The sequence below is a fragment of the Oncorhynchus kisutch genome, linkage group LG13 (genome assembly GCF_002021735.2).
Source record: "Oncorhynchus kisutch isolate 150728-3 linkage group LG13, Okis_V2, whole genome shotgun sequence".
NCBI classification, from domain to species: Eukaryota; Metazoa; Chordata; class Actinopteri; order Salmoniformes; family Salmonidae; genus Oncorhynchus; species Oncorhynchus kisutch.
This window is the reverse complement of record NC_034186.2, coordinates 46,504,260-46,526,811: the sequence shown is the minus strand read 5'-3', so window position 1 is coordinate 46,526,811 and position 22,552 is coordinate 46,504,260. Positions and strand designations below refer to the sequence as shown.

At 45.1% G+C, this 22,552-nt stretch overlaps 1 protein-coding gene across 22 annotated transcripts in view; it reads right to left on the bottom strand.

Moving 5' to 3' along the window:
- Positions 1 to 22,552, bottom strand: part of LOC109902268 (receptor-type tyrosine-protein phosphatase S) — a 275,922-nt gene that overhangs the window by 141,054 nt on the left and 112,316 nt on the right. For all 22 annotated transcript variants that reach the window (XM_031786395.1, XM_031786402.1, XM_031786414.1 and 19 more), the window contains one exon: positions 17,486 to 17,671. In XM_031786395.1, coding sequence (XP_031642255.1) covers positions 17,486 to 17,582 — 97 coding nt within the window. In that variant the 5' untranslated portion in view covers positions 17,583 to 17,671. The remainder of the gene's footprint in view (positions 1 to 17,485; positions 17,672 to 22,552) is intronic.

The window sequence follows — 22,552 nt, the reverse complement described above, 5'->3', positions numbered from 1 at the left end:
AGCCTTCTCCTATGGTACAGTAACACTGTCCACTGATGAAAGGAGCAAGAGATAAGATTGTGACATTTTCTTCCTTAGAAAAGAAGCAGAGGGGATTCACCTTTTCCCGGGCTATCTTGTCGGCCGGCGTCTTGACGAATTGATCCCTGTGACTGTCGAATGAGCAGACACGAAAATATTGACCGCAGAATCTTACTGGATCTCAGTGATTGTATCTTCCTTTGGCAAAAGCTACAGGTGGGTGGCTTGCAGCTGCATTTTGCGTAGCATCCCTCCACTATGCTCACCTTAGAGAGTATGACTCCTGGGCCCGTATGAAAAAAAGAGAAGATCTAGGATCAGCGTTTTAATTAAGCCTTTTAAATCATAATACATGTGACTATATAAACAGGGGTAATTGATCCGCTTTTTGAATAGAAGAGATGGAGATATCTATATGGGCGAGCTGGGAGTGGCCTCTGTACTGGCCGGCTCCGGTTGGGTCCACAGGCCCAGTGCCCATTAGACCAGCCGGTCAATCACGAGCTTTCCCCTGATCTCTGCCATTAAATAATACTGTTGGATTCTGGCTTGAAATATACTTATTCATGTCACCATATTAGAACATATGAATTACTTTCTATGTATAGGAAAATGATATGTTAGGGGTCAATGGGAACCTTGTGGTTCGAAAGTCACTGTGTGTGAGACAAGGGGATGTATGGAATGTTCACGGCCGTTCAAACATGTTATTGCAGAATATTGACATTTCTAAGGAAGGAGGCGAATTGCAACAGTCTAGTTTCAGTTCCTAGAAGCCAAGTTTCCGTTTCCGTTTCTGTTCCTGGCAGGCCAGTTGCTGAATAAACTAGAGCAAGGAGGTGTGTGGAACTCAACTAGAGATAAGGTCAACAGTTGAAGGACCATGACAATACCTGTAAGAGGAACAGACTGAGTGCCTGCCTAGCAACAAACAAGGATTGTCTGTCTTAGACATGCAGGAGGTGACTCCGCCCAGTCGAAAGGCACCAACGCGTGCTTGTGTGACCTGTATGTTGTGCTTGCAGCTGAGGTACCCAGTGGGTTGAATACACCTGAGTTTGAGTTTTTGCTCTGCTTGTTCAGAACCGAACAATACCAAAGGCACTCATGAGGTTCTCTCTCTCCTGGGTTAAACTCACAGCAGAAGCTTTCAGAGGGTGAACGAAGAAAAGGGGTTGAAAAGAGATGGGGAACAGGGAGGAGAAGAGCAACGGAGAGAGAGAAGAGACATCAAAGAGAGGGATGGGAAAAGTAGAAACGGAAAGCACAAGAGATGGAGGAAAAGGCAGCGAAGCCTTCAGTGTCCAGTGAGCTACCAGAGCAGACATGAAGCTCCTACACGCGTCACTCCAGGCCTCGGGCACCGTTTTATACCCAGCTGAGAACAGAGGATCTGACAGAAGGTTGGCCATTATGAAAAGTAGGTAAGTAGTGTGTGTGTGTGTTTGTGAGCAAATGCATGCCCATATGGGTGCATGCCTATGTCTGTACGTCTCTAAATACAATGCAATGTGTGTGTGTGTGTGTGTGTGTGTGTGTGCGCGTGAGCAAATGCATGCCCATGAGTGCATGCCCCCATATGTACGTCTCTAAATACAATGCTTTGTGTGTGTGTGTGTGTGTGTGTGTGTGTGTGTGTGTGTGTGTGTGTGTGTGTGTGTGTGTGTGTGTGTGTGTGTGTGTGTGTGTGTGTGTGTGTGTGTGTGTGTGTGTGTGTGTGTGTGTTTGGATGACATCCGAGATCAGCATAATTAACCTTTAAACATTTTCAATTGCCTCCTGCCTCAGGCATACCGCTGGTGGTTATTGTTGAATTCAACCCTTTATTCAGCGTCTGAACACCACTGTCACGCAGGCAGTAATTGCATGATAGAAATTGGCTATTGAAAATAAATTGCTTTCTCATTCCACCATAATAAGCAACATCACCGCAAACTAAACAATATGATACTGAAATTTCAACCAAAAAACACAAACACATTATGATCTAGGTATAGCCTGGATGTTATCTCGGCAATTTGACTGTAATGCCTGGAAAAAGTCCATAAAAGTCCACAATAACAAACTGGTGTATCACTGACAAGTGGGTTATTGGGTTCAATAAGTATCATTAGATGAATCATATTGGGACTTTCGTTACTCCTGTGTCTCATTCCACCTCAGCAGAGCTGTCCCTCATTATCTCCCTCTATCACGGGCCTCTTTCAAATAGAGAAACGTACAGCTTTACACTGATAAAGCAAACAGGACCCAGTTTATCTGCCCAAGCAGGAGATGACATCGGGACAGAAATAACCTGAAATGTGGGTAGTGAGCTATCTTCACAGGGACATAGAATGGAATCTTTATTGAGCCAACTGCCACTGCTAGCGGGGAAGGCTAACCCATACTGTGTAAAGCAGACACTTGTTTTGCTAATGTAGCATCCCTCTACTGACTGGTAGGTTCTGCTCACCCAGATAAGAGAAACGACACCGCCTCCTTTCAAATAGCCTTTCGCTCCATGTGAGTGCGAATTCCATTTGCAGTACCTCCAGATTGCCATTTAGTAGGTAAATCAGGCAATGGTAGGGTTTGGTTAAATGCGTAACACTTTAATCGGTGAGAAGCTTTTGGAGAATAAATAGGACCCATTATGATGTGGCTTAGGAAAGAAGAGGCCAAAATTGTAACTCATCTACCCATTGAATGATTTGTAAAAAGGGGTGATGGGTAGAAGCCACCTGTCTTTCATCTTGATCAAAATAGGCACCTTTTACAGCCGATAACACCTTTTACAGGCTTATTTGGTGGTGAAAGGAACATTTGGACATATTAGAGGTACTATTCACCAACTAATTTGACCTTCCTCTCTAATACCCCAGAGGCCAATAACAGTGGAGGAAGGTTAGAGTGATTTTTGTGTCATTTTTTTTGTAAATGCTGCTGGCTTAGAGAACAAAAGAAACTGCTACATTTGAGGGCCACATAAGCTTTACAACCCACACAACCAAACATGCACACCATAATTACTCATGTGTACAAATTGGATTAGCCCTGTCAGCATTTTCTGACAGGACACCATCCTTTTTCATTGCTGGACGGTAATACATTTAGTCAGTAATGAAGAAGAAATGTCGTAGGGACAAAAATACAAGTTTTCAAGCAACCACCACATCGTTCCTAACCTACTTAAGCATAGATATTTGCGGCTCAGCTGTGTGAGGTAGGCCCACATCCACAGATCTCAGCATGCTAGCTAGCCACTTGTTACAGAATCCTGACGGGCTAGGGCCTGGCTTAAGACCTTAAGACCCCCCCCCTCCAACACCCTCCAGGCCTCAACACATCAAGCCCCCATCAACCAGAAACCAATTTTCACCGGCTGCCCAGGCAAGATCTATCGCTATGGAAACTGGCCTCTGTTTCTATACCCCTTGCCTCTTTTGTCTTGGGTTCCTGTCTCTCGCACACTCTTGCTCCTGGCTAGGGCTAATCAACTGCTGTGAGGAAGAGGTTGAACCAGGAAGCAGAATAACAAACGAAGCAGGAGCATGGGCGTATGGGAAAAGAGATGATTGGTTGGGCTTCCCGGCCGCCTGCTCCGATACCCCACTGCAGAGTTACATCAGTGGTGTAAACGGTCATGGGAACCACTAAGACAGAGGTTTGACGTACGAGGACATCCCAGTTCCCCATTCTAGCTGTAGCGATGCTGGAGGACGTATGGCTCTTGATCCTCCACTCATTGACTGGTGTCGGTCCCATGTTAGACCGTTGCTGTTAACAGATAATGGCTTCCACCGAGTCCCATCAATAAACAATTGGCAGCCATTGCTAATCCTGTGCCACACAGTGGAGTTTCCGAGGGCTCATTTGGCATCTCTCACCGCCCGATGTACAGTAATCCTCGCCTTGCCTGGCGAATCTAACGACTTAATGAAACAATTGCTTTTTCAATTAAGGCAGGGGAAGAGGGGTTCATTGGGATTTGCTCTCGGGGCCAGGTGGTGGATCGAGTCACCTTGGATGCAGTCATTCACAAACTGAGCGTGCTGACTGGATTGTCAGACCAAACATCCGAGTGGGCCATCTTCTTATTCTCACTCCAGTCCAACTGGGCCAGGGGGTTGGAGCTACGGAGGCTCAGGAGGCCCAGACTGAGGAACCGCAAGATAATAATGATCATTTTTATCTTCACGTCTTCACATTGTCTCCTTCCGCTAAGTATCATAAAGTGAATGCGGGCCATCTACACTGCAAATGAGGTTGCACAGTACACAGTAGGCAAGCCAACAAAAAACTTACTGCGGGATGTGGGAAGGAAATGCGAGTTCTCAGAGTGTTAATGCCCAGTGGTCTCCCAACCACACGACTGTCGAAGAAGCTGAACTGGAAAGTGGTGCGCTCATAATAGCTCCAAATTGGTCCCATTGAAACCATTGTTTAGTGCACAGACTAAAAGAAAACAGCTAAGTATACCTTACCTCGTTGGAAATAAATCAGTTCAATTCCGGGGAGGTGACAGAAAATTAAGTTTAAGAGCGCAGGCAATTTCAAAATGGCCATGCGATCGGGGGAGTTAGTGCAATAGGCACAATTTTGTGTCATTCTGAGTCTCTTCAGGCAATTGACACTTGGTGACTCCACCTGAATGAAAAGAACACCTGCAATTGCTGAGAGCCAAAGACGGCTCAGGGCCACATCTTGGGTCAAAACGTGTAACGCGAGACACAGAAAACGGGTCTGCCTGAAAGGAGAAAGAGATAAATCCACTCCATCTTCTCACTGAAGAATAACTTTAGTGGGGGAGAAGGAAAAATACAGACACAGCCTTTTGTTCATGACACAGGGTAATTGGAAACGTTCTGGTTTTTATGAAAAAGATCACTGTCTTTGCTCAATTCAACAAGGCATGAGAACAATCACGAGGTCATTACTTAGTATACTTTTTTTTAAAGTCAGTCTACATTTTGACAGCCATACTCATATTCAACCTGAATACCCAACGTCAGCACATGAAACCAATCAAGCGCTCACCCGGGAAAAGCCATGAGCAAAACAAATGTTGTTGACAACATCATGAATGGTAGAAATGTAAAGTCCCATATTTTGGAAAACTACTGCATATCCATCCAGAAGAATCGGCTCTTATTTAAATCACATGGGGGTCTAGTATAAAATTTAATTATATTATTCCATTTGTAAAAACCTTTGAAGATGTAAACTTGAGGAGAGTGCTCATCAAAGTGTTTGACACATTACAATTTCATGCACTTCAATCACCTGCATTGGCTTGTCAAACTTGACTTGAACAACATCACTCAAACTAATGGACCAAATAACCTAAATAAACTTGGCCTGTGTCTACACCTGACACTTACATATGTCCTCTGCTATCAGAATACGAAGATCGCATTGAAAAGACAGGTCTAGACGCAATCAGCCCTTGTAAAAATGAAATTGTTGCAGCAAACTTCCTGCAAGTTTGTGGCAAATTTGCTGCAAACTAAAGAGCGTGCCGCAAAATGTTGCCAGAAGTTTGCAAATGTTTGACACTAGTGGTGAATATGCGGCAAACCTTTGGCAACAATCATATTTATTGCCACTAGTGGAAAACACTTCACCAGAGGTTTTTTCTGAATAACAATTTTCTCAAGATTATATTTGAATCTGTGGCAAACCTGTGGTAACAATATGTATTATCCACTAGTGGCAAACAGTTTACCAGAAGCCGTATCTGGTGAACACATGAGTTCCTAGACCAGTAACCGTTGACAACTAATCAGGGAGGATTAAAAAAACCTGTTGGAAAATGGATACCAAGCTAGCTATCTACCAAAGTTGTCCTGTGAGTATCTAACTTATTAATTAAACTTCCTAATAAACATTAAAATGGTGTTAGCTAATTGATATCCAGTTAGCAATGTCATGTTTTATGGGATAGAGTGAAACACATTTTGTTGATACCAGTTTCAATCTGTCAGCCCCACTGACTGGCTAGCGTTTGGCTATCATATTTTTGCACAATTAATGTGATAGCTAGCTAGGTAATTAATGATTTGCCTAAACACATTTTTTTAGGTGAAGACGTTGGGGTCTCTTAATACGAACATGCATGTTAATATGCTACGGTCAATTTTCAGTAGCATGTTAGCTAGCAGCACAGCTAAGGTAGCAACAATAGGAGCTGACTTGACATCAAAGCAAGACATCAATTTTGCAGATGGATGCCCTTCCCCAACCCTGAGGCTATCTTAGCAGGAGGCTGCATCAACACCCTGGAAATATGTTTGTGGTGCACTCACTCATAACACATTCTTTTGTGATAAATGATACTTCAAGGCTGATAAGGTAAGTAAACTAATGTATTACTTTCATAAATGTAGCTCATACAGTCATTCCTTGTAATAATGACATATTTCATTTATTTCAACTAGTAGCTAGCACATCTTGATCATGTGTTGTCCCTTCTCTCTTTCTAGAAACAATCAGTTACAAGGAAAAAAGGCAGATTGAGGCGTTCAATCAAACTGAGGACAGAGACATATGTGTGCACCAGGTCAAGGCATACTGCATGCATAGCTTTGAGATGTAAGTTGACAATAATAAATGTTGGAAAAATAATATGAATTGCCAAATTAGGCATTTATGTTGCTTTTCTTCCACCCAAGCCTTATACACCTGAGTCAGGAAGGAGAGACAACTAGTAGACAACTGTCTTTTAATGATGAAGTCCCCAGTCTAGGTTGAATATCATAATTAGTTGATTAGTTTGAACAATTGTGTTAAGGCTAGGCTGGAGACAAATATTGTACACTGTGGCTCTAGGAACAGTTGGCCACACATTTAAAAGGTAACCAATTGAAGTTTAAAAGATTGTAAAAATTGTAATTAAATATCACAAAATTGGGGAGAAAAGGGGGTAAAAAGTTTTTTTTTTAAGCCATGAGGTAGAAGAAATTGTCCATAGAGCTCCGAGTCAGGATTGTGTCGAGGCACAGATCTGGGAAAGGGTACAAAAAAATGTGTGCAGCATTAAAGGTCATTAAAGGAACATAGTGGCCTCCATCATACTTAAATAGAATAAGTTTGGAACCACCAAGACTCCTTCTAGAGCTGGCCGCTTGGCCAAACTGAGCAATTGGGGGAGAATGGCCTTGGTCAGGGAACTGACCAAGAACTAGAGGTCGACCGATTATGATTTTTCAACGCCGATCCCGATACCGATTATTGGAGGACAAAAAAAGGCTGATGCAGATTAATCGGCCGATTTTTATAATGTATTTGTAATAATGACAATTACAACAATACTGAATGAACACTTATTTTAACTTAACATAATACATCAATAAAATCCATTTAGCCTCAAATAAATAATGAAACATGTTCAATTTGGTTAAAATAATGCAAAAACAAAGTGTTGGAGAAGAAAGTGAAAGTGCAATATGTGCAATGTAAGAAAGCTAACATTTAAGTTCCTTGCTCAGAACATGAGAACATATGAAAGCTGGTGGTGGCTTTTAACATGAGTCTTCAATATTCCCAGGTAAGAAGTTTTAGGTTGTAGTTATTATAGGAATTATAGGACTATTTCTCTCTATACCATTTGTATTTCATATACCTTTGGATGTTCTTATAAGCACTTTAGTATTGCCAGTGTAACAGTATAGCTTCCGTCCCTCTCCTCGCTCCTACCTGGGCTCGAACCAGGAACACATCGACAACAGCCACCCTCGAAGCAGCGTTACCCATGCAGAGCAAGGGGAACAACTTCTCCAAGTATCAGAGCGAGTGACGTTTGAAACGCTATTAGCGCACACCCCGCTAACTAGCTAGCCATTTCACATCACATCGTTACACCAGCCTAATCTCAGGAGTTGATAGGCTTGAATTCATAAACAGCAGAGCTGCTGGCAAAACGCACGAAAGTGCTGTTTGAATGAATGCTTATGAGCCTGCTGGTGCCTACCATCGCTCAGTCAGACTGCTCTATCAAATCATAGACTTAATTATAACATAATAACACACAGAAATACGAGCCTAAGGTCATTAATATGGTCGAATCCGGAAACTATCATCTCGAAAACAAAACATTTATTATTTCAGTGAAGTACGGAACCGTTCCGTATTTTATCTAACGGGTGGCATCCATCAGTCTAAATATTCCTGTTACATTGCACAACCTTAAATATTAGGTCATAATTACGTAAAATTCTGGCAAATTAGTTCGCAATGAGCCAGGCTTCCCAAACTGTTGCATAAACCCTGACTCCGCGTGCAATGAACGCAAGAGAAGTGACACAATTTCACCTGGTTAATATTGCCTGCTAACCTGGATTTCTTTTCGCTAAATAAGATTAAAAATATATACTTCTGTGTATTGATTTTAAGAAAGGCGTTTATGTTTATGGTTATGTACACATTGGAGCAACGACAGTCCTTTTTCGTGAATGAGCACTGCATCGATTATATGCAATGCAGGACATGCTAGATAAACTAGTAATATCATCAACCATGTGGTGTTATAACTAGTGATTATGATTGATTAAGTTTAATGCTAGCTAGCAACTTACCTTGGCTTCTTACTGCATTCGCGTAACAGGCGGGCTCCTCGTGAGGCAGGTGGCTAGAGCGTTGGACTAGTTAACCGTAAGGTTGCAAGATTGAATCCCTGAGCTGACAAGGTAAAAATCTGTCATTCTGCCCGTGAACAAGGCAGTTAACCCACCGTTCCTAGGCCGTCATTGAAAATAAGAATGTGTTTAATCTAAAGATTAAAAAAGGTCTACAAAATAAATAAAAATACAAATAAAATAAAAAAAATCGGCAAAATTGGCGTCCAAATTTCCGATTTCCGATTGGTATGAAAACTTGGAATCGGCCCTAATTAATCAGCCATTCCGATTAATCGGTCGACCTCAACCAAGAACCCGACCTCGGACTGGGGCAAAGGTTCACCTTTCAACAGGACAATGACCCTAAGCACAAAGCCAAGACAAGGGAATCCAGACACAATGTGGACATGCTAGACACATTTAAATGTAGGTGTAGACGCACGACGTGTTCTGAATTCCATGATCAGAACTCCATGATCAGAATTCAAAAGCTGCACGAAATGTCAAGTCTAGACACGGCCTCGGAAAAAGGGCAGAGTAAGCTTCAGTGCTCATAAGGCGAAGCAACAGAATTGACAAGAACATATGTGTGTTCTGCAATACATGATGTACCACATAAAAACGTTAGAAGTCAACATCACTAAATCCTGATAGTTACTAACAGTGTGGCCTGTGAATGGTTAAACAACAATTTAACTCGAGGTTGAGAGTGAGAGAACCAGAAAATGACTCTCTCCTGCCTAAGGGGCCTGAAATGTTTCACTTGGCAACTTCAAAGGAAAATAAATCATTGAACCCCCCCCCCCCCCCACCCTCCCATAACTTTGGGCTCTAGTCAATTACAATTAGGCGGTCCAGCCAGAACACTAGGCTAGCACAGCCACTCTTAAGAAGATTGCACAGAGGACAGGGGGCATAAATAAACGTCGCAAATAAACATCACAGTTTTCAATTGTCCTTGCTTGTTGCACACAAAAAAGCACTTGTACCCTCCCAAAAAATAGATACGCTGTCTAGAAAATCCTTTTCCACCACATTAGTTAAGTTGGTGGTCATGGAGCACTAACATTGTGCGAACATTGTGCTAATACCCATATGTTTGTGTATATAATACTGTATATATACATTCCAAGAACATCTCAATTCAACGGCTCAGACACAAGAGGTATGTGGCAGGGTCTACAGTCAATCACGGATTACAAAATGAAAACCAGCCCCGTCACGGACCAGGATGTCTTGCTCCCGGGCAGACTAAATAACTTTTTTGCCCGCTTTGAGGACAATACAGTGCCACTGACACGGCCTGCAACCAAAACATGCGGCCTCTCCTTCACTGCAGCCGAGGTGAGTAAAACATTTAAACGTGTTAACCCTCGCAAGGCTGCAGGACCAGACGGCATCCCCAGCCGCGCCCTCAGAGCATGCGCAGACCAGCTGGCTGGTGTGTTTACGGACATATTCAATCAATCCCTATCCCAGTCTGCTGTTCCCACATGCTTCCAGAGGGCCACCATTGTTCCTGTTCCCAAGAAAGCTAAGGTAACTGAGCTAAACGACTACCGCCCCGTAGCACTCACTTCCGTCATCATGAAGTGCTTTGAGAGACTAGTCAAGGACCATATCACCTCCACCCTACCTGACACCCTAGACCCACTCCAATTTGCTTACCGCCCAAATAGGTCCACAGACGATGCAATCTCAACCACACTGCACACTGCCCTAACCCATCTGGACAAGAGGAATACCTATGTGAGAATGCTGTTCATCGACTACAGCTCGGCATTTAACGCCATAGTACCCTCCAAGCTCGTCATCAAGCTCGAGACCCTGGGTCTCGACCCCGCCCTGTGCAACTGGGTACTGGACTTCCTGACGGGCCGCCCCCAGGTGGTGAGGGTAGGCAACAATATCTCCACCCCACTGATCCTCAACACTGGGGCCCCACAAGGGTGCGTTCTGAGCCCTCTCCTGTACTCCCTGTTCACCCACGACTGCGTGGCCACGCACGCCTCCAACTCAATCATCAAGTTTGCGGACGACACAACAGTGGTAGGCTTGATTACCAACAACGACGAGACGGCCTACAGAGAGGAGGTGAGGGCCCTTGGAGTGTGGTGTCAGGAAAATAACCTCACACTCAACGTCAACAAAACTAAGGAGATGATTGTGGACTTCAGGAAACAGCAGAGGGAACACCCCCCTATCCACATCGATGGAACAGTAGTGGAGAGGGTAGCAAGTTTTAAGTTCCTCGGCATACACATCACAGACAAACTGAATTGGTCCACCCACACAGACAGCATTGTGAATTAGGCGCAGCAGCGCCTCTTCAACCTCAGGAGGCTGAAGAAATTCGGCTTGTCACCAAAAGCACTCACAAACTTCTACAGACGCACAATCGAGAGCATCCTGGCGGGCTGTATCACTGCATGGTACGGCAACTGCTCCGACCACAACCGTAAGGCTCTCCAGAGGGTAGTGAGGTCTGCACAACGCAAACTACCTGCCCTCCAGGACACCTACACCACCCGATGTTACAGGAAGGCCATAAAGATCATCAAGGACAACAACCACCCGAGCCACTGCCTGTTCACCCCGCTATCATCCAGAAGGCGAGGTCAGTACAGGTGCATCAAAGCTGGGACCGAGAGACTGAAAAACAGCTTCTATCTCACGGCCATCAGACTGTTAAACAGCCACCACTAACATTGAGTGGCTGCTGCCAACACACTGACTCAACTCCAGTCACTTTAATAATGGGAACTGATGGGAAATTATGTAAAATATATCACTAGCCACTTTAAACAATGCTACCTAATATAATGTTTACATACCCTACATTATTCATCTCATATGTATACGTATATACTGTACTCTATATCATCTACTGCATCTTTATGTAATACATGTATCACTAGCCACTTTAACTATGCCACTTTGTTTACATACTCATCTCATATGTATATACTGTACTCGATACCATCTACTGCATCTTGCCTATGCCGCTCTGTACCATCACTCATTCATATATCTTTATGTACATATTCTTTATCCCCTTACACTTGTGTGTATAAGACAGTAGTTTTGGAATTGTTAGTTAGATTACTTGTTGGTTATTACTGCATTGTCGGAACTAGAAGCACAAGCATTTCGCTACACTCGCATTAACATCTGCTAACCATGTGTATGTGACAAATAAAATTTGATTTGATTTGATTTTAACATTGGTTGGAGTAGAGGGCCTCTTTTATTGCTCAATATTGTTGCGGAATTGACGAGCCGTCCAGAGTAGAAGGGGAAGAGGCGCTTTTTATGGCGGAGGGAGGCTGAGTAACTGACCGCAGAAGAACAAATACGACTGTGCAGCCAGTTGTTATTTCTGGACGACGGCGCTGTCGCCCGTGGTGTCTGGCAGTCGGACGGTCTTTGGACGAGACAGACGGAAGGATAATGGTGGCCCTGGGTGCTGTGGTTAGACACACTGACACACCCTGGACGGAGAGACAGGGCCTTTAAATAGTGTGTGTGTGTGTGTGTGTGTGTGTGTAGGAATTGAGAAATGTGGGAATCAGGACGCCGACATTTGGCCCCTTTTGGAAAGGAAGAGGGTAGTCCCACCCTGCAGGGATCAGATCTGAGGAAACACACACATGCACACAAACACAAACACAAACAGAACAAAAAACAAACATCGACCAAACATGCATCCATTTCTCTGAATTTGAAGGGCAAAAACAAGCAGCAGAGCTTGTGATTGGTCAATCGAGGGGAGTGACCGCTTGTTTTGCTAGGTGACCATACAATCTCCTCTAGTACACAGGCAATTTAGAAGATGAGGGACCGCTATGCTCTTTTCCCAACAAGGCTGTTAGCAGGGGGTTACACACACACACACACACACACGCACACACACACACACGCACACACACACACACACACACAGTGATATAAACCGATGCTTTATTACAGCGGGGTAGCTAGATTTATTCAACAGCCTTTTTTCCCTTTTTGATTAAAAACATCTCCTCCTCGTTGTGATTTATGAGAGTGAAAGGAGTAGCGAGAGAGGGAGAGAGAAAGGGAAAGGGAGGGGGGAGAATGACATCATGCTTTTAGCACAGGCCCCCTTTGATGAGGTGACATCCACTTGCTCTGCGCGTGTGAGAGAGAGAGAACAAGAGAGTGGGAGGTGTTGATGGAAAGAGAGAGGGGGGGGGGTAGGAGGTGTTGATGGTGAGAGCGAGAGAGAGCGAGAGAGAGCGAGAGAGAGCGAGAGAGAGAGAGAGAGAGAGAGAGAGAGAGAGAGAGAGAGAGAGAGAGAAAGAGAGAGAGACAGACAGGAGGGAGGGAGGGAGGAGAGCCTAATGTGAGGCTCTTCGTCCCCCTACGATGAGCAGGTGGGAGAAAATAAAGTTGGATGACTGCACCCCTGGGCCACTCTGGTGTGTGTGTGTGTGTGTGTGTGTGTGTCTGTGAGCGCATATGCACGTGTGTATGTGTATGTGTGTGCATGTGTGTGCGACTGTGCGCGTGCATGTGTCAGGCTTCATCACACATAAAGCCCACAGGTGCATCGAAACAAAAGGGGTTGGGAGGAGAGAGGTAGAGAGATGGAGGGAGCGACAGACAGATTGCTTAAACGAGGCAGGGGGGAGAAAAACAGGAATGAGACAAAACAAAAAAGAGGGGGAGGGTGGGGGTCTGTCAATCAGTGGGAGAGGAGTGGTGGCTGGATCCAATCTCATCCAGCAATCAGAGGAGGGAGAGAGACGGCGAGATGGATGGACTGTGTGTGTCTAAGTTTTTTATGTCCACCTCAGTGTGCATATTGATGTGTATGAGAAAGCGTGTACCTGAATGTGAATGTGCGTGTGTGTGTGTGTGTGTGTGTGTGTGTGTGTGTGTGTTCGTGTGTCCCTGTTTACTGCTAACAGGACCACGAGGGGGGCCGGTGAGCCTGGTGGTTGGGGGAATTGTGGGAAGAGTGATTAGAGGTTGGGGGTTGAGGGAGGCTGTGTGTGTGTGTGTGTGTGTGTGTGTGTGTGTGTGTGTGTGTGTGTGTGTGTGTGTGTGTGTGTGTGTGTGTGTGTGTGTGTGTGTGTGTGTGTGTGTGTGTGTGTGTGTGTGTAAGTATGTGTGTGCGCTGCCTGCTAAGAGACTGCAGTGCATTATTAGGAGGGTTGAATACAAAAGCTCTGCTGATGGAGAAGGAGGAGGCTGACAGAGACAGAGAGATTGACAAAAAGAGCTATCATATCCGCTGCCGGAACCTGATGAAATGGGGCAGAATCTCGATACCGACAAATTGCAAACAGAAGAAAGAGATGAAGGGACGTTTGTGTGTGTTTGTGCATGTACAGTTGAAGTCGGAAGTTTACATACACCTTAGCCAAATACAGTTGAAGTTGGAAGTTTACATACACATTAGCCAAATACATTTAATCTCAGATTTTCACAATGCGTGACATTTAATCCTAGTACAGATTCCCTGTTTTAGGTCAGTTAGGATCACCACTGTATTTTAAGAATGTGAAATGTCACAATAATAGAAGAGAGAAGGATTTATTTCAGCTTTTATTTCTTTCATCACATTCCCAGTGGGTCAGAAGTTTATATACACTCAATTAGTATTTGGTAGCATTTGCGGGTAGCCTTCGGGTAGCCTTCCACAAGCTTCCCACAATAACTTTGGAAGTATGCTTGGGGTCATTGTCCATTTGGAAGACCCATTTGCGACCAAGCTTTAACTTCCTGACTGATGTCTTGAGATGTTGCTTCAATATATCCACATCATTTTCCTACCTCATGTTGTCATCTATTTTGTGAAGTGCACCAGTTCCTCCTGCAGCAAAGCACCCCCACAACATGATGGTGCCACCCCCGTGCTTCACGGTTGGGATGGTGTTCTTCGGCTTGCAAGTCTCCCCCTTTTTCCTCCAAACATAATGATGGTCATTATGGCCAAACAGTTCTATTTCTGTGTCATCAGACCAGAGGACATTTCTCCAAAAAGTATGATCTTTGTCCCCATGTGCAGTTGCAAACCGTAGTCTGGCTTTTTTTATAGCGGATTTGGTGCAGTGGCTTCTTCCTTACTGAGCGGCCTTTCAGGTTATGTTGATATAGGACTCGTTTTACTGTGGATATAGATACTTTTGTACTTGTTTCCTCCAGCATCTTCAAAAGGTAATTTGCTGTTGTTCTGGGATTGATTTGCACTTTTTGCACAAAAGTACGTTAATCTCAAGGAGACAGACCGCGTCTCCTTCCTGAGCAGTATGACGGCTGCGTGGTCCCATGGTGTTTATACTTGCATACTATTGTTTGTACAGATGAACATGGTACCATCAGGCATTTGGAAATTGCTCCCAAGGATGAACCAGACTTGTGGAGGTCTATCATTGTTTTCTGAGGTATTGGCTGATTTATTTTGATTTTCCCATGATATCAAGCAAAGATGCATTGAGTTGGAAGGTAGGTCTCAAAATACATCCACAGGTACACCTCAAATTGACTCAAATGATGTCAATTAGCCTATCAGAAGCTTCTAAAGCCTTGACATCATTTTCTGGAATTTCCCAAGCTGTTTACCGGCACAGTCAACTTAGCTTATGTAAACTTCTGACCCATTGGAATTGTGATACAGTGAATTATAAGTGAAAAAATCTGTTTGGAAACAATAGTTGGAAAAATTACTTGTCATGCACAATGTAGATGTCCTAACCGACTTGCCAAAACTATAATTTGTTAACAGGAAATGTGTGGAGTGGTTGAAAAACTAGTTTTAATGATTTCAACCTAAGTGTATGTAAACTTCTGACTTCAACTGTATGTGTGTGAGGGAGAGATAATGTGTGTGTGTGTGCGTGCGTGTAACAGTATAGCTTCCGTCCCTCTCCTCGCCTCTACCTGGGCTCGAACCAGGGAACCTCTGCACATATCGACAACAGCCACCCTCGAAGTGTCGTTACCCACCGCGCCACAAAAGCCGCAGCCCTTTCAGAGCTAGGGGAACAACTACTTTAGGTCTCAGAGCGAGTGACGTCACCGCTAACTAGCTAGCCATTTCACATCGGTTACCTTGCGCATGGTCCTCTCTCCCAGCTATTTAAACACAATGAGTGAATGAGAGGGGGAAAGAGGTGAGGAGGAGAGAACAGGCAACAATAGATCACGTTGTGGAACAGACAGGTAGATAGACGGGGACTGATTCTAGACAAGAGGAGTGATAGATATACATCAGCCTATGGCGTGAGTGTGCCATCAGTCTCTACTCCAGACACTGGCCACAGAACAGAACAAACAGACACAAAGAGCAAAGGACCAATCGTAAACAGATAGTCGGACAACTCTCTATACGCTGTATACGCCGTATGCATTCTATCATGCACTGTGTTACCTATCATGCACGCATGCAAACCATACACAAACAAAACACAAGCAACAACAACAAAAAAGACAGAGAAGAGATGAGGAGAATATTGGGGAAAGAAAAGGAGATGGAAGAGGAGAGGGAGGAAAAGGACCAGAATGTGACACATTGTCACGCAGTCACACACACACACACACACACACACACACACACACACACACACACACACACACACACACACACACACACACACACACACACACACACACATCAGACCCTACCAGCCGTACACTGACTCAACTGGATTTAAAAAGTGAGAAAGTGTCTCTCTTCTCCCTCGTTCTCTCACCCTTTTATTTCTCTCTGCACTCCCTTTGTTTTGTTTTCCTAACGCGTCTCTAAATCCATCTTAGCAGAGAAATGGTGCAGAACAAATCCGAACGGGGAGTTTCGGGATAAGAGAGCCGACGATATTGAAAATCGGAGGAGCGATGGGGTATGTCACAAATGGCACCTTATTCCCTATGTAGTACAGTGCTTTTGACCAGGACCCATAGTGAATTGGGTGCCATTTGGGACAAAGCCATTGTATGGTGAGAGATGGGACAACATACCGGTAGTGTCACGCTGGTATCAATGATTGGGGAGACAGACGCAGGAATGCGTAATAGTTTTTTAATTTAAGGCCCAAATTACGGCGTGCCATGTAAAGGCATGGGGATGAAAACCAAACAAACAAGTAACAAAACACAAGGTAGAAACCCAAAACAAAAGAGCGGGGAGTACCTCGAATAAATAACACTAGCGCACAATGATTATCACACGGGACGAGACCCGTAATCATCTGCACAATCCACAAGGGCACGAAAGCCCAAAACACACAGCACAGGTACTCACACGCACCAACGGACATAGTAACAATAATGGTAAACAAAAAGGCACATACATACAAATACAATCAGTGGGAATATGGGCCAGGTGTGCGCAATGAAAGTTCCAGAGGGATCCGTGAAAGATGGACAGATAGACAGACACTTAACAACTCTGTGTATGTCATGTCATCTGACGTACAACATGTCATTAATAAAAGTGAATAACATATTAAATAGGTCACAAAGTAAAACTCAAAGTCGGAACGTAGGTGATATCCAGTAAAAACCCTGAAAGTGCATTTGATTTGAAAAACAATGTGACATTCATATGATTTTTACACTAAAGTGCTGACCAAAACCAAACTGTGAAGTTCCCCATATTTTCTATTCACATGGTCCTTTTCAGCCCGGTTCCAGCAACGATGCATAATCAGGCAGGCTCAGTACAGCATGTTTTAGAATGGCTCGGTTCAGCTCAGCAGTGTGAATAGCCCTCAAGACATACAGTATACAAGTTCTCTCACACACACATACTCTCACACACACGCACACGCACACACACACACACACACACACACACACACACACACACACACACACACAAATATTATAGTAGTACTCACATAGGGCATGGGAGCCAGTGAACAGCAAACAGAGCAACAGAGCGCAGAGGGGCAGCAGGGCCGGCAGAGAAAGGCAGGGTGGACCGCCGGCGGCCATCTTGTTCCAGGGGCGACTTTTTACCTGGCTGGAGAGCCGAGGCCCCACAAGAAGGAGGCTGGGGTCTTCACACAGGACGTCGTGGCACTCTGCAGGGAGGAGGAAAGGAAGAGAGGAGATGATGAGCTAGGATGTCGCCAATTGAGCGTTCAAGCGTTTTAAAAGTGAGTCTGCTTCAAAGCCTGAGGTGATGTCAAACACACACATCCCGGTCACATACAACACATGAATCTTTACTTTTTTCAACAATGGACACATTCCAAACCTCTACCGCCTCTCTGTCAGTAAATGCACAGTGTTGAGCATACATTACCATACATGTTCCTATCAGCTGTGTTGCTAGCGAGACAACACAAGGCTCATATGCACGGACAGCATTTATGACAAGACACACACCACCGTCACATAGATTGAGAGAGGCAAGGAAGCAGGAAACCATCTCCAGAGCTGTTCTCCCCCTATCCTAATAAACTGCTTTTCACATCTCATAATTAGCTGGGGCATTTATCTCTCGATCTTGTCATTATTTGCTTATCGGCACATTGTGTAATTATGGGGGTACCCGCCGATATTTCAGACAGCGTGTCTTTGTTTTAGTCAAATTACCATTAATCCCTGCATGTGTCCCGAAGTGCACCCTATACCCTTTGTAGTGCACTACTTTCAACGGGCGACTTACGGGCCCTGGTCAAAAGAAGTGCACTATAAGGGTAATAGTATGCCATTTGGCACGGATCCCCTGTGTGCACACGGCGGTGGCGCCCAGCAAGTGGGCCCTCGTTGATATGTCTGCCACGTTTAATGCCCGAGCGCAGTTACACACTTTAATTAAAAGAGGAGGAATTAAGAGAACACGGAGGGGAAGAGATAGGAGAGAGATGAGTGATTTTTCAGGATCCATGACATGAATGGAGAGGAGTCTGAATACCTGGTATTATGAATACCTGTGTATGTGTGTGTGTGTGTGTGTGTGTATGTACACTGAGATGCTGTGCTTGGTAGACAGAATGGGGCTTGGTAACAAGCCATTTCTGCCATTTCGTAGCTGCGTTCCAGGTCACTGGCAGGTTCTAAAAGTTCCAGACTAGTTCTGAGGGGTTCTAAAATGTTTGGAGACATCAAAATAACCACTACCACTGGGTTGACCACCTCTTCCAATTACCCATTAGTGTAGTCATTCATGTGGTCAATCCTTGACTGCTGTGTGACCGCAAAACATTCACTGTCCATCAGATGCCATTAAAAATCCTCAGTGTTCCACTTCCAATGGGACAAGCCTGAGGTCTCTTTTCTTTAAGCCACGTGAACGTAGCTAGAGGGAGGATTGTTTTGCAACACACACCTCCAGTCAGGCAGGCCGCAGCTATACTTGCAGTGTAACCCGGCACCCCAGACGCCACGCCACACCGCCTGCCAAGTCTTCACCCGCCTAGCCGCAGGGCCCATCCCTCCACACACACATACACACATGGAGATACCCACGCACACAGACAGACACACGAGCAAGCGGGCACACCCGCATACACACACACTTCGAGACTCATACACACACACACACACGTACACACAACGTAAGCACACACACACTCCGGGGAGGAGTCGAGTCGGCAGAGCTCCTTAGCTCCAACAATGGGCCCTTTGTGGTTCTCCGCGCCAAAGACTGGGGGTCCGTCAGAACCTGAGCTCATCGCTCAACACACACACACAGACACTCTCAGTACACGCTTCTAGCACTCTTCCTCCCTCTCCTCTTTCGTATTTGTGTTGAGAAACAGTCTTGTGTTGTTGTTTTTTTCTTCGGGGCAGGTGATGTCAGTTAGAGATAGGGAGAGGTAATGAGGGGGGGGGGGGGTATGGAAGTGTGGATGGGATGGTTTGCTGTGTCAGGCTTATTGTTCTAGATGTAAACGGTGAGGGTGGGGGGGCGTGGAGGAATTGCACCGTGTTTCTGGATCTCTCCAGCAGGAGGCTAAGCCTCGCCTGTCTGAAGCCCATAGGAAGTAAACATTGTGTGGGGTAGTGATTTATTGGGGGATCCAGGGACAGGTTACAATGCAAAATGGCCTACTGTTGTGGTGAAGTACCATCACCTGAGCATCCTGATCACATACACAGGCTCACACGAGAACAAACGTGCACACACGGCGACGCACGCACACACACACACACACACACACACAGACACACACTTCAAATGCGAGACGGATAATAGAGCGACAATATCTCAAAAACGACATAGACAATACCTAGAAATCCAGACTCCACCATTCCACAATGACCAGCTATGTGTGTAGACTTGCAGCTGTCCATAGAGACACGAGAATCACACTCACACACTCATGGTCGGGTGGTTGAAGCACAGCGGCGCAGCACTTCCCTGGCTACTAGCACCTCGCCGGAAGAAGAGGAGAGGGAGAGCTCTACTGAGAGTAGCCACGGCCTCCGCCATGAAGATGGAGGCGAGATGAACAGTGCTTCACAGTCAAGTGACGCTCACACCCATCGATTGGTAAAACCTCGCCGCAAACGGCTTCGTCGAAGGGCAGGCGGAGTGGAAACCGCCAGTCGCTAGCTAGCGGCTAACGCTCACGTTTCACTTTGTTTCATATTTGTCCTTGAGCAGCTCCAGGAAGGTTTTTCTTGTGTTAGGACGGTATCGGCAACACGTTTCACAATCTATGCCTGTATGATGTTTTATTGGGATTGGAGCGCAGATTGCTAGCTCATTGACATATTTGGCCTACTATGAGCGCTAATCGCTAACACTAACATTGCACTGACTTCAACTGTCCGATACGTATATGTTTTCACTGGCTACACAATAGCCTAACTCTGACATAGAACGAGTTCAAATGGCCAGGCGTCTGAGAACCGTTAACATGCTAAATGCAAGATATCCAGGGTCCTGCATTAAAATGCTTTATCTTGGCCAGGTCGCAGTTGTAAATGAGAACTTGTTCTCAACTGGCCTACCTGGTTAAATAAAGGTGAAATGAAATTACATTTAAAAAATGAATTATCGAGCTTTGTAACCATCTCCAGAAGGCTCTTGTCCCCGTTTTCCACGCTGACGGACTAGAATCTATGACATACAGTAATAATGAAATCCAGAAACACACACATACACTCAACAGGTGACCAATACAGACCGCTACTCCCCACATATTTCAGATATGTATCTTTCTCCACTGGACCAAGTTTCACTCTCCCTGTCTCTCAATGCCTCTCATTCCCTCACACCACCTTGATGGTCACTGTGTTTCTGGGGTTTCTCCCGCAGTCAGTAGCAATCAGGGATGCTCTCTCTGACACGCAAAGCCTCCTAATCCAGCACTTCACCATGCATTATTGATGCTAACATGTTGGACTCGGTCTGGAGACGAGAATTATGGGTAAAGACAAGAAGGGGAGGGACCAAGTCAAAGCCGGCAGGGAGAGAGCAGGAGCCAAAGCACAGCGTGGAAATACACTCAAGCATGTGCACTTACACATACACAAATGGAGATGCGCACGCACACACGCACACACACACACACACACACACGCACACACACACACACACTTTGAAAAGATGTGAAATAACACTAATGAGAAAAAACAACATCTCTCCGCCCGAGGGGCCAGAAAAACATGTCTCTCCAAGACGAGCGGATCTTGCATCAGGTTACCGTGCACAGCACACACACACACACGCACACACACATGCACACACACACAGCCTTTACTTTTCATGCGTACGGCTCTAAATAACACATTTCTTAGGCCTTTTGTCCTGAATAAAGTTCAATGTTGGTGCTAGGTTTAGCTCCCCCGTGTAAAATGCTGTTCCAGCGCAGCATCCATATCATATCCATGATCCCCCCCTTGCGCAACAGGATGCTAGTTTAGCTGGGCTGGTTCAAAGTGACACCGCCGCGTGATTATGAAACAGCACAGGGGCTGTTGATCATCCAGGGACTACTGCAGGCAGGGCAACAGGGTGGGGTGTGGGTGTGTGGTGCGCAGAACAACAACCCTTCTTAGACCGGGACAGTGCGGGCAAAGATAAGGGTAGCAGAGAGAGAGAGAGAGAGAGAGAGACAGAGAGAAAGAAAGAATTGGGTAACAATGAGTGTAGTTGTGTGTATGTTGTTCACTTGAGCAGAAGATGGACCTGCCATGATGGGGACTCTGAGAGGCTCTGAGATGGGTCTACACCAGCAACTCACTCTGTGGAGGCCAAGATATTGCTAGTGTGTGTGTGTGTGCGCGCGTGTGTGTGTGTGTGTGTGTGTGTGTGTGTGTGTGTGTGTGTGTGTGTGTGTGTGTGTGTGTGTGTGTGTGTGTGTTTGGTTGAGTGGTGGTGGCGTCTTGGGTGAGCTTACTGTATGGTCAGGACGGGGGTAGTAGTAGAGGAGGAGCAGTGTGTGGGGGTCTGAGAAAAATACTTGATTGTGTGTTCAGACCTTTGAATGGGACAGACAAGAAGAACTCAAGAGTCGAGACTAGACTACCACATGAATGCCACTCTATCAAGGCAAACACTTGTATCCGGGGAGAGACAACAACAGCTAATTCCCATTGTCATCCAGAGAAAGGGGCCATATAACCATTAAGTGAAGTGATGCAAATATACGCAATGAGGCACGGAGGAAGACCTTGTTGATTGGAACCAAACGGGACATAATGTCAGACAGGGCCACTTAACAATACAGTATCGAGAGCTATATAGGTTCATCTAATGAATAGCACAAACATGTCTGATTTTGTCTGATTAAAAAACAAAAGGATGTCTATTTAATGATTTTTTAAACAGTTCATAGGCTCTTTGCAATAAACTGGAGACAAAATAACCAACTGAAGCTGGTTTGATGCTTTTTAAACTTCTCTGACTATACGGATGATTCTCAGCAGGTGTAACGCTTCACTCTTTTTATTTTTTTTTTTATTTTTTTTTACAGCCGTCCCTAAAGTCCAGTGTCCGCTCATCT